This window comes from Curcuma longa, chromosome 7, assembly GCF_044706935.1.
Source record: "Curcuma longa cultivar G26 ecotype Majalengka, Jawa Barat chromosome 7, ITB_CL_G26_1.1, whole genome shotgun sequence".
NCBI lineage: Eukaryota > Viridiplantae > Streptophyta > Magnoliopsida > Zingiberales > Zingiberaceae > Curcuma > Curcuma longa.
The window spans coordinates 4,406,658-4,419,081 of record NC_133867.1 but is presented as its reverse complement, the minus strand read 5'-3'; the positions used below and the strand labels follow the sequence as shown (position 1 = coordinate 4,419,081).

General features: G+C 34.7%; 1 protein-coding gene across 1 annotated transcript in view; it reads right to left on the bottom strand.

Annotated features, from left to right (window-relative positions):
- Nucleotides 1–236: 236 nt before the first annotated feature.
- The window catches only part of LOC141831519 (TATA-binding protein-associated factor BTAF1), a 38,851-nt gene continuing 26,663 nt past the window's right edge, over nucleotides 237–12,424 (bottom strand). Inside the window, exons 20-29 of the mRNA XM_074718891.1 lie at nucleotides 10,362–10,851; nucleotides 10,188–10,256; nucleotides 8,481–8,585; nucleotides 8,172–8,396; nucleotides 7,835–8,098; nucleotides 7,703–7,752; nucleotides 3,193–3,302; nucleotides 3,039–3,121; nucleotides 790–1,002; nucleotides 237–657 (exon numbers count right to left, since the gene is read on the bottom strand). Coding sequence (XP_074574992.1) covers nucleotides 490–657; nucleotides 790–1,002; nucleotides 3,039–3,121; nucleotides 3,193–3,302; nucleotides 7,703–7,752; nucleotides 7,835–8,098; nucleotides 8,172–8,396; nucleotides 8,481–8,585; nucleotides 10,188–10,256; nucleotides 10,362–10,851 — 1,777 coding nt within the window. The 3' untranslated portion in view covers nucleotides 237–489. The remainder of the gene's footprint in view (nucleotides 658–789; nucleotides 1,003–3,038; nucleotides 3,122–3,192; nucleotides 3,303–7,702; nucleotides 7,753–7,834; nucleotides 8,099–8,171; nucleotides 8,397–8,480; nucleotides 8,586–10,187; nucleotides 10,257–10,361; nucleotides 10,852–12,424) is intronic.

Here is a 12,424-nt window from a genome sequence, read left to right as displayed (position 1 = left end):
AAATTTCTTCCTCGATGACAAATGGTTTTTACAAACATTACATTACAAATGCAAGGGCAGTTGAGCAAATCTAAAATCACCTAGCCTTTTAAACTGAGACCAGCTTAGGATATATACACAATCATTGATAGCAAAACTTTGTTTAGTTTATGTAAGAAATCAGCAATAGCAAATATGTTAATCTTCTGCAATATTCTCTGGGACAGCACTAACATGTGGAATGATTAATGAACACATTTAGATAACAAGATAAGTTGTCATATAACTGAAATTTATACATGAAATGTCCATCGTGATTCTGGTGATCCATCCCTGCCCTCCTAAAAATTCGGATCACCTAAAGGTTAGCAGCTGCAAAAATTAGCATGTTCGAAGAACAAAAAAATCACGAGCAACACATTCAAAAATGGCGGATGGACTCTCCTGAATCTCCCTGTACATTGCAATACCTAAGTCATTGAGCTTTTCCAATTGCAATACTCTAAAGACTCAGCTATTGAGCTTTTCCAAGAATTGGTTTAGGTTGTACTCTTCATATTGCGACTGATCCCACAACTCCCCAAGCCCACTGAGAATGGATTTCAAGCCTTTCCCACTGATCAAGGACTTTGGATCATTGTCCATATTGCTGCCCATGCTGCTCGAAGCTTGGGTTCCCTGTTCAATGACATTTGAAGAAACATATGTACATGAGTGTTCTAAAGTCAAAACTAGGATGGGCCATGTCAAATGTTTTAAAAAAAACAATATTAGAGAAAATAAATGCATGTGACAGGACATGTGAATCACCATTCGGACAGTTGATGAAGAAGCAAAAAGATCGAGCAACTGGTCTGTATTCATGGTTTTCAAGCTTGCATTCTCAGCATTGATAACAGCATTAGCAACTGTTACTTTGAACTTCTGCAGGCTCATGACTTTCTCTTCCAAAGTACCACGCATAATGAGTCGATGGACGTTGACAACTTTCCGCTGACCCAACCTGTGTGCTCTATCCATAGCCTAAAATATTAAGCATATTAGCAACAGAAGTAATTCCATGCTCAGCAAGAAAGAAAACCTGTTTTATCAAAGATGTATTGTGTGTCTAGATAAAGTCCAAAGAAATATTTTATGTAATGAGGAATAGCAATGGTCACACTGAATCTGATCCAGCTGAAGCAGTTCAACCACACCAGGATCCAATCAGAAATTTTACCAAGGGCCCATGAAGTTAGTGCAATGCTTTATAAAGCATACAAAGGAATTACTATGTTAGTCGAGTCGACGTGTAAAGCGTAAGACATATGCGACCACATATTCTAAGTACAAATGGACTCCATATTTTCTTCTAAAACAAAACATTAGTTACATTGACAATGTGAATGTGAGCCTTCGTGTGTCAAAACATGAGTCTACATCATAATATATACTCAAATCAATCAACCAAAGCAATCAATATAGACAATTTATTTCCATCATTTAACAATTAAATTAATTTTCCTAAGCTATACATTTAAAATAAAATATATGATATATATATAATTTTTTTCTTTGTTAAAAAAAATTGATCTAAATAATACAAAAAATATGGTTTATGTTTGATGGGAAAGTTTGATTTAACTAAATCAACAATGCCTAGGGGTTTTTTTGCTAGGTATCTAGGCTTGCACCCGACTAATCCTAGGGTGGACAGCCCAGTCCCACAAATTAGCCCACCTGGTAAATCCAGGAAGCGAAGATGGATCCCGGGAAACAGTCCAACAGTATGAGTGGTTCGAGGACCGCGGGCATATGGTAGTGTCCTGCATAGGAATCGAACCCTCAATGCATGAGTTTATTCCGCCCTTCCACTAGCCATCTCACCGTGCCACGGGGGGCACAATGCCTAGGGTTTATGCTCTTGCAGTAAGACAATAACATCCATCCAGAGTCATACTTTGAGCTGGTTGACTCTAGGGTCACATATGGCATCCAGTTGCATCCCTTTCACAAAGCTAAAAATTTTGGTGCAATCTCTTAGTCTGTTAATGGACAAGAATGAAGACAATGACTTTAGATTACACTTGAATTTAGGGTTTATAATTTACAAATATTGGTCTGACGTTTGAATTTTGTACTTTTGTAGATTGGTAATTTGATACTCTTATATTACTTGTTGAACCAATAGCCATCTCAATGGTCAAGAATCAAGAGAACGACTTTAGATTGCACTTGGATATAGGGCTTACAAGTATTGGTTTGACCTTTGCATTTTGTTCTTTGGTTGATTGGTAATTTGATACTAATATTAGTTGCTGAACAAATAGTGATCTCAACCTTTTTTGCTCTTATTTTATGCCTCATGATGCTAGAATGATTGTTCATAAATTTAATAATATGGAAAATTAATGAATCCATGATAAGATAATAAATGCCAGATATAATCTTGTGAATATATTTTAGTTAGTTCCTAGGGTTTAATGTCTCTACTGTTCCTATCCAGGATGTTGATCTTTCCAACCCTGGTGTTAGTGAGGAATAAAAATGGAATTTTAAAAGTAATAGAAAAGCTAAATAGTAAGCTTCATGATTCAATTTATGCTGTTTTATTCAAAGCTATAGATCTCATTTCCATGTTTCATCAAAATCAAGGTTTTGAATGTATACTAAAGATACAACCATTTAATTTATGGCCTTAATTGGAAGGGAAAGGAAAAACCAATCAAGAATTTACATCTAAGAGAAGTTTATGTATGGTGTTTTATTCAAATCTATAGATCTCATTTCCATGTTTCATCAAAATCAAGGTTTTGAATGTATACTAAAGATACAACCATTTAATTTATGGCCTTAATTGGAAGGGGAAAAAAAAACAATCAAGAATTTACATCTAAGAGAAGTTTATTTATGGCCTTAATGAAAACCTTAGGACCAAACACAAGATATAGCCTTTTATGCAAAATTTAAACAAAAAACGTCAATTTAATTCTTAAAAGCATCTAAAGATATTCATAAGCAAAGGTATGTAATGAAGCAACAAATGTCCGACCATAATGAGTATATGCAAGGACAAAAACCTGCAGATCTTTCATTGGGTTCCAGTCATGCTCCATAAAAACAAGTGTATCAGCAGATGTAAGATTCAGTCCAAGCCCACCAACTGCAAATAAGTCAATAATCATCTTTTTATCTTCTAAATGTGTGAAAGTAGCAGCACCGTATCATGCATACCATGAGTTGTAAGCAGCAGAACATCAATTGTGGGGTCAGAATTAAATGCTTTGACAATATCATATCGCTTTTCAGATTCAACAGAGCCATCTAACCGCAAGTACGTCACACTGTTGTAACAGAAATGCATGCTATTAGTGAAAGTTTGTTGAAGATTTATCAGCAAAAAGATGAGAAGAGCATAAAATTAATTCTTCGAATAGTTAACTATATATTCTGGGCAAAAGATGATATATGAATCATATAAAGTCAGATAAGATGATTGAAGTATCATATAACAATGTAATTGTCCCACCAATGACAATTTGTACAATGACTAAATTTCACACTTGGATAAAATATAATATCTATGATCCATTATGCTTCACATAACTTCATGACTACAATCCTATAGGCAAAGCCTTCAAGATCATCATAATCAACTCCATGTGTCAGATTCTGTGTTTCACGTTGGATTTGGGCAGCAAGCAAGGCACCAGATGACCCACAGAGAATGAAACAAGAACTTACTTTTTTGTGATAAAGATACAGAGGATTGTAAGATTAGCTACAATCAAAAACTTTAGCAAAATTGTAGAGAAAAAAAAGAATAGACAAATGTATCAATGTAGATGGGAATTATACAAGAGGCATGCTAGCTTAATATCTAGGAGCAATCTTTCAGAATTTCAGTCCCAACTAAATTGTTCTGATTCTTTTCCAATTATACATGAACTTTTAGTTGCGATAAAGATGACAAAATCATCAAACCAAATATGAAATGGAATTTGTTAGTCTCACATTACATTGAGGATTGAGTGACCTATCCAAAAGCTTTATTTATTAGAAAGGTCTAATCTATATATTTGTGCTATTAACAACACTCGAATCGCATGGGAACTGGACTGGCGACAGCCAAACATGTAGACAAACTACAATAATAGACACTGAATTAGAAAACTCAACTTTGGTGCCTTCAAGGATCTATTTGTAAACATAATATAATATGGACTTATAATTTCACATTGATAAATAATACGCATAGGTAAAGAAGACTACCTAAGGGATACAAGACCCTAATTTTCATCATAACATGACATCAAAGCCCCGTGATAACTAGGTCTCATCGATCTTTGGGTGTGAGAACACATATTGATCTTTATCACATATTTGAGCCCTCAGCCTACAACAATGCATGATCACCTCACATACACAATTGGACACTTGCCAACCGCAACCACATTTGCTACTGCAGATTGTGGAGATAGCTCAGCATGGAAGCATGTGACTATCCTCATAAGCAGCCTCAGAGTGGTCATCATCACCTCATCCTACTTTCATGTTCACCAACATTCCTACAACAACACCTCTTCATCTTTGCACTTGTGGTGCGTACTGCTCATGAGGGCATATTACAACAAGGAATCCCAACAATCAAGGATGCATTTAGCTAAAATGGTGTTCTACCTAGTGACCATGGATTGAAATCTCATATTGTGCCAAGTGACACAGTTGATAAATTTCCGAAAACTTAAGTATATACTTAAAGTCGGGCTTTTAGCATGCTACAGTACAAACCAAGATAATACGACACAGCACAAGTAATGTTTGTGTCAATCATGTTAATGAGTATTGCATCTCGATATCCTTTTGCATGCTACAGTCAGGCTAAGATAAATTGAAATGATATTGTTATTTGTTTAATAGCTTGTGTTTATACAAACTAACGTCAACATTTCAAATGGAACACAAAGCCTGACTTTAAGTATATACCTATCCTATTTTCTTCTTTTTCTTTTTTATTTCTTTCCTCCATCCACCTCTAATTTGCCATTAGCACCATACATCAAAAAGTTGGTACAATTCTAATACAGTATCGTTCCAATCAAAAATCGAAACTCTGACGTGGCTCGAGATTTTGAACCAACTAGCAACAACCTATTGACGCACACAACCATCTCTATAATTTCTTCCAATAATGCCTTTGCCTCTACAAATTCTCCACATGCAGACACCCGACTGAATCGAGCAGCAAGGAAGGGTAGATTCTTCTAATGGATGGCCTCTTCACACCTCCACTCGCATAAGATTGATCATGGTGCCACCGCCACCTAATGGCAACAGCAGACTGATGAACAACTTTATCTTCTAGAACCAAACTTTATTGCACTAGGTGGGGCTGGCTATATGGATCTTTCTACGTCACTGGACTCTATCATCTACTATATCATCATTTATATTTAAATAAATTTTATTTTGTTTTATTATTGCTAACTAAGTCTTTTTTGTCTTTCTTTTCCTCGTTTGATATGGATATTTGTTATAATTTCACATCGCTTAACTGAAATATTTATTGTCATCTAAGTACATGTTCGTACCATCTTAAACATGTTTACCGGAGTTTTCCCTCAACAAATACAATCTCGACTTTCTCTCTAATATTTTTATTTCTTGTCCTGTCCATCCTTATATGTCCGCACATCTACTTTAACACCCTCATCTCTACAACTCTTATCTTCTGCTCATATGCTCGAGTCACAACCCAACATTTAGCTCCATACAACATATCAAGTATAACCGTCATTTTATAAAATTTTCTTTGAAGTTTTAGAGATACTTTACAATTACAAAAAACACCTGACGCTCTTGTCATTTCAACCATCCCGCTTGTATTCTATGTAACACATTTCTCTCAATACCTTCATCATTTTACAAAAACGATCTTAAATATTTAAAATTCTCAATCACAGACAACTCGTCATCTCCTATCTTAACAATTATTTCATTACATCTAATATTACTAAACTTAAATTCTATATATTCTATCTTTACTCTACTAAGTCTAAAACCTTTCACTTATAGTGTTTCCCGCCAAGATTCAAGTTTAACATTTATTGATTCACGTATCTCATCAATCAGAACAATATCATCTGCAAACACCATGCACCTCGATACTGTATCTTAGATATGTCCAATGAGTTCATCCATGATTAGTGTAAAAAGATAAGAACTTAAAGTTGATCCTTAATGTAACCATATCTTTATAGTTAATGCTTTGGTTAATTCGCCTAAGTCTTCACTTTTATAATTATATCATCATGCATATCTTTAATTAGTTCAATATACGCTATGCTAATGCTTTTCTTTTTTAGAATTCTTCATATAATTTCTTTTAAAATCATATCATAAGCTTTTTCTAAATTGACGAATATTATCTGTAAGTCTTACTTCTATTCCCGATACTTTCAATTAGCTATCTAAGAAGATATATAACTTCTATTGTTGACCTTCCAAACATAAATCTAAATTGATTTTCGATGACCGTAATCTTCTTCCTTAGTCTTTTTTTTTCTATTACTCTTTTCCAAAGTTTATAATATAACTCATTAGTTTAATGCCCTTATAGTTTATGCAATTTTGTACATTTCGTTTATTCTTATATTAGGAAACTAAAGTATTTACTCTCCACTAATCAAATATTTTTTTTAATTTTCAATATTAGGTTAAATAACTTTGTAAGCAATTCAATACCTTATTTCCCAAGACACTTCCATACCTCTATCAGAATATTATCTGGTCCAACTGTTTTTCATTTTGCATCCCATTTAAAGCTTACTCAACTTCTGAAGTTTGAATTCTACGATAAAAATTTAAATTTCTACACTCATGTGACCTACTTAAATTATTGAAGTTAAATTGGTTGTCTAAACCTTCATTAAAAAGTTAATAAAAATATATTTTCCATTACTCTTTTATTTCCTCATCATTTACTATTACGCTATTGTATTCATCTTTAATACATTTTATTTGGATAAGATATTTTATCTTCCTCTCTCTTGCTTTAGCTATTCTGTAAATATCTCTTTTCCCTTTTTGTATCCAATTTCGATATAAGCGTGGTAGCTTTAGGGTAGAACAATGTATTTAATCATTCACCTATCTTGCGTGTAGCTTCCTCTTCATATGCAATTAGCAAAGTCTAGTGCCCTGTTTGGTGAAATCTCCACCTCCCGCTCTCCACCCATCCTAACAACTTTCTTCACACAGGCAACTGCTATCCAAGCATGAAGCCCCCAACTCCTTTTCTCTAATTCTCTATTGGTATCTTGAAATGGATCAATTTAAGTTTCTTCCCTAGGCTGATATTATCAGCAACACACCTTCAACATTCCAAATCCCTATTGATGACTATACCCATCTTCATCATCTCCAAGCTATGATAGGTGCCTTCTCGCAATCACATGTTATCTAATCTGTTGGGTGTAATTTTATTGCATTTTTTAACTAAGCATCTGCATAGATTGCAGCAGTTACTTCGGCACACCAGATTAGGCCAGGATATTGGTAACATTTCTATATGCTACTGCTCCAGACCCACAAAAAAGAAAATCCCATGCCAGGTCACCCTTATTTTCTTGAGTCAGAAATGATTTGTCATCGAGTAGCCATCAGATAAGTAGTAGGTTGCAACAGCAGTGAATTTCACAACATCTATATTTTGCAAATCAAAATATGTCAGTAGACAACTCACCTCTTCATATGGTTCCTAAAAAGATCCTTCTCAATGATATCCAAGACACCCTGCAGGTTTCACAATGAGATAAGATAATTGTCGCATAAAATATGATGAAGACTCAAAATAACCTGTGAAATGGGAGAGCACCTTGCGTTGAGCAAAAATTAATACTCGATGTTGACCAACCGTTAAGGCATCATCGGAATTTGATTGATCTAAACCTATTCCACATTCTTGAAGAATCTCTTGAAGAGCGACCAATTTAGGAGAATGACGAAGTTCATGGAGCTCACGGTAAAGATCAGTGCAGCCTGGAATAACATCTGATAGAAGCGAGACAAGGGAGTCGTGTGTCTTTTCACCAATAACAAGCAATGGGTGACTACATAGTTTTAGTAGATATTGCATGGCCTGTATTAAGACACTGTTAAACAGGAAAAATAAAAGTTTGAAGTGCAAGCATTTTCCATTTCAACAATTGTACCTGAAAGACATGAGAAGTTGCTTTTGAAGCAGTAGATTCTCCTACAGAGCTTGCCTCATATTCTTTAACCAAGCTTGTTATTTCCTTTTTGGCACTTGAAAAAGAAAAATGTTCATACAATTTTAGTTGAACAGGACTCAGGTCACAGTACCTATCTTGAATAATCTTCTCAGGAAGATCACTTAAGACTTCATCCTTAGTCCGACGGAGGAGGAATGGCATGACCTGTGGTCAATAAACATGAGAAAAGGCAATTTGAGAGATAGAGAGAGAATCCTTAATCTTAGTTAAACTAAAACCTATCATGACCTGCTTATGCAAAGCTTCCATGGCAAGAACCCCAGCTTCAGCATCCTTAGCAGAACATTTTGAATCTCTTGCGGCCAACAATGGTTTCCCATAAGTAGTCTGGAACTGTATATTATCTCAGGATTAGAGACCAGGAAAGTAAATTCCTTTTTGCATAGAAGATGTCATCTTCTTAGAGTAGCCTTGAAGAATCAATAAAATAGAAAACAAAAATAGCAAGCAAAAAAAGAGTATTCCAAAGCCCTCTGCATTCATTCTGACTATTCCATCACTGTATATTTTATTAGTTTATTGCACTTGTACTGCTACAAATAGCAAGCCCACATGAATAATAGTACTATGATCTCAATGGTCATATTTGTCAAGAGTTATTAATTATATATGAATATTAGAATATCTAGATTTAATCCCACATATATTATGTCATACGTGTTATGTTAGTCCTATCAATGTAATTGTGAATATTGTAGTTCGTCCTCTGAACTTGGTAACAAAGGTAGGCTCCTCTACATGGTTCCTGTTCATCAACATTGGAGAAGACGTGTTTGATTTGGAGGCATAACCATATTAAATCCATGCTTCTTCAACAAGACTTTTCTAAAGACTTCAATGATTTGAAGGGGACTTCTTGTTGATTTTCCTTCATGTTAGCTACCCACCAACCTCACAGCACATTGTGCAACTCCATACTGCCACTGAACAACCACATCTTCTATCCACACCAGGACAAACAAAATCTTACTCTCTAGACCCTTTTATTTGTTTTTTTTACATCAACATCACGATAGAGGAAGCCTTCTTCTGGTTGGGAAGGGCTTGCACAAGATGCTTATGTGAAGGAGCAGGGCATTGTCTACAGGAGAGGTATCTTGCACCAGCTACTCATTCAGTTGGCCTCGCTGCTCGGTGTCGAACGAATTGAAGGTAGAGAAGGAAAGAGACCACTGCCTAAGTACCAGCTGAAGGAAAGAAGCTCACACGGTGTCAACTATGTTGATGGAGATGATTAAAAGGAACAAAGGGAAAGAGGCACTTCCTTGAGTGTCAACAGGTGGAAGGACGCTCATGCTATGTCAACCAGGGAGACCTCTTCGATATCTACAACATTGACAATTAGCACTACCACTAGGATCAATGACAAGGAGAGGAGAAGAGAGATTGAGGTGTAATATCCAGGGGTTTTGACTAGCCAAGTGAAATCACATCCTAGAATGATACATGCCCGTACCCAATATATCCAGATTTTTAATCACAGGGTTCGATGGCATTATGGCTCAATAATCACAATTTAGTGTTGGTCAGAAGCAATGAATAGCGATCTGATTCCAAAGGTAAATAACATAGTATCAGCAAAGATACAAACATAGACAAGACAATATGTATGCTAAGAAGCACTGGTTCGTTCAATAAAAATTTGGTATATTGGAAACTAGTATATTCCAACACATTATCCAAGTTACAAGCCAACAATCCCATCAGATAAGGAGTGAGATAATGTAACTGTCAGACAAAATAATGAAACAGTATGAACTAGGCATACACAATTTCTCTACTAGTTGATAAGGTTGTGTTTCAAAAACCATTTGGAAAGTGATGGCCATGTATTTGACCAACCATATTCTATAGGTAAGATAGATCATTAGAGAGAGAAATACAAAAAGGAACATTATATGAAAAAGAAGTTGCATAATAAGATAATTAACAAACCTGTCTCTCTGTCCCAAGAAATCCAGGCATTAAGAAGTCAAAAAGAGACCAAAGTTCTAAGACGTTATTCTGCAGACACAAAAATATACAGAAATCCAAGCAAGTTTTCAGTTACAAGCAAATGTTCTGCTAAAACTAGAGAAACTAAAAACAGAAGTTGGCTAAGTGGGCTACCTGAATAGGAGTGCCACTCAAAATAAGACGGTGCTCAGCTTTCAACTGCTTCACAGCACTTGTTATTTTAGATTTTGAATTCTTGATAATATGGCCCTCATCTAAAATGCAATAGTTCCAAGAAAGGTTTCCCAGGAAATCAATATCCTTACGAACAATATCATATGATGTTATGACCACATTGCACTTTTCAAATTGATCACGAAGCAATGCCCTTTCTGGGTTAGAACCAACATATTGAAGGCTAACCATTAAGGAATTGTCAATATATTTTTCTATTTCATATGCCCAATGACCAACTAACGTGGATGGGCAAATAATCAGAGACAGAAGGTCTTTGGAACTGTTGTGGGCACGTTGTTCCACAATATCAGATGCCACTATTGCTGATGCCTGAAGTGTTTTACCAAGGCCCATGTCATCACATAGAATTCCATGAAGCTTGAAGCGTTTCAGAAAAGCTAACCAGTTGATCCCTTCTTGCTGGTACCTGTTTTTAACCACAAATTACAAGCTAAGGCAAGAAATATAACAAAACTAAAGTAATGCAACATATAGTAAATTTCCAACCAAAAGATTAATTGAAAGTATTATGCACATCATTTTTTAAAAGATCATGCAACTTTAATCATCCAAAAATCCATTGCCTATTCTTTGATGCGGAGGCTTCACAAAAATGATCCTTGAGATGCATATAATGTGAAAATTATCTCATAGTGCTCAATCATAACCAATAATCATTCTCATTAACATCTTGTGCATATCTAGTTGTTTGAGAAGCATAGAGGTATTTTGGGGAGATTGATGATAAAGTGAATTTCTTCATTCAAGGAGGGTGTTTTTTACTTGTTTAATAAATATATCTTGTGCATGATTAATTATATGACATTTATGATACAAGATAATTGTGAAGATGACGTTTTTCAGAAGGAGATTATTAAACGTGTTGCTTAACAATAAAATGGAAATAGATAAAAAAATGTTGTGGGTTTAAACACGAGAATTGAAAAACTAATTTATTTTCCTGTTTCAGATGATATTATTTTTCCATACTTGAGCATTATACATGTGGGTGATGCACACAGGAGAAGTTTTTAAAAATTACTCTTTCTATATGTTATTACTCATCTTTCAGGGTCTATTTATATATAATTGTTCAATATTTTTGACCCTTTCCAAGTGAAACAAATAATAATAAATCATCTAACTAGAGTAACTAATGTATCTAAATAAGAGAACACTTGGTGATATACTTATTGTTGAGCCTAGCCTCCAAACTACAGAGGGAACTCAGTTCCATGTGCATGTTATGTGGACTTCAGCCATTTCTTATTAGGTGGATTGCAAAACGTTCACCTTTTCTATGAGATGCATTTCTTTACTAGGTGGATTGTGTCATTCACGCTTCTATAAAAGATGTATTTGCTAAATGGGTGGGTTGTAGGAAGTTCACCCTTCTATATGAGATGTATTTCTTTACTAGGTGGGTTATAGATTGTTTGTCCATCTTATGAGATATATTTCTTTACTAGTAGATCGTGGGTGGGATCCCTTGCCTTTCTATTAGAGATTTATTTTTTTTTAGATAAAATAGAGAGGAATAATTAGAGAGCAAAAGAGGAAAACATGAGACAGATTCAGGAAGATTAAAGATCTGATGGTGATAAAAGATTAATGTTTTAATTAACAGGGATGATAACCTCGTGAATATAAATGTTATGAACTTAAATATCGCAGACAAAAGTGTTTAAATCACTTCAAGTGATAAGTAAAAAGAATAATGCAAATTGAAATCATGAGCCACTTATGGGAACTGTGATGATTATCTACTATACGATTAGAAATGAATTAGAATACTGATGATAATAATAACTGTGATTATTATTGCCCTTTGGATTCTTTATATGAAATACACAAGCATGCACTCCTTTCTTACACAATTTGCATTTTTTATGCTTGCGTTCATAAGTTTCTAGCCTCCATTGTGTTGTATTTGACTTTGATGATTATCTTAAATACAATTAGAAATAAGTAAGAATGTTAATGATTATGAATATTATTAC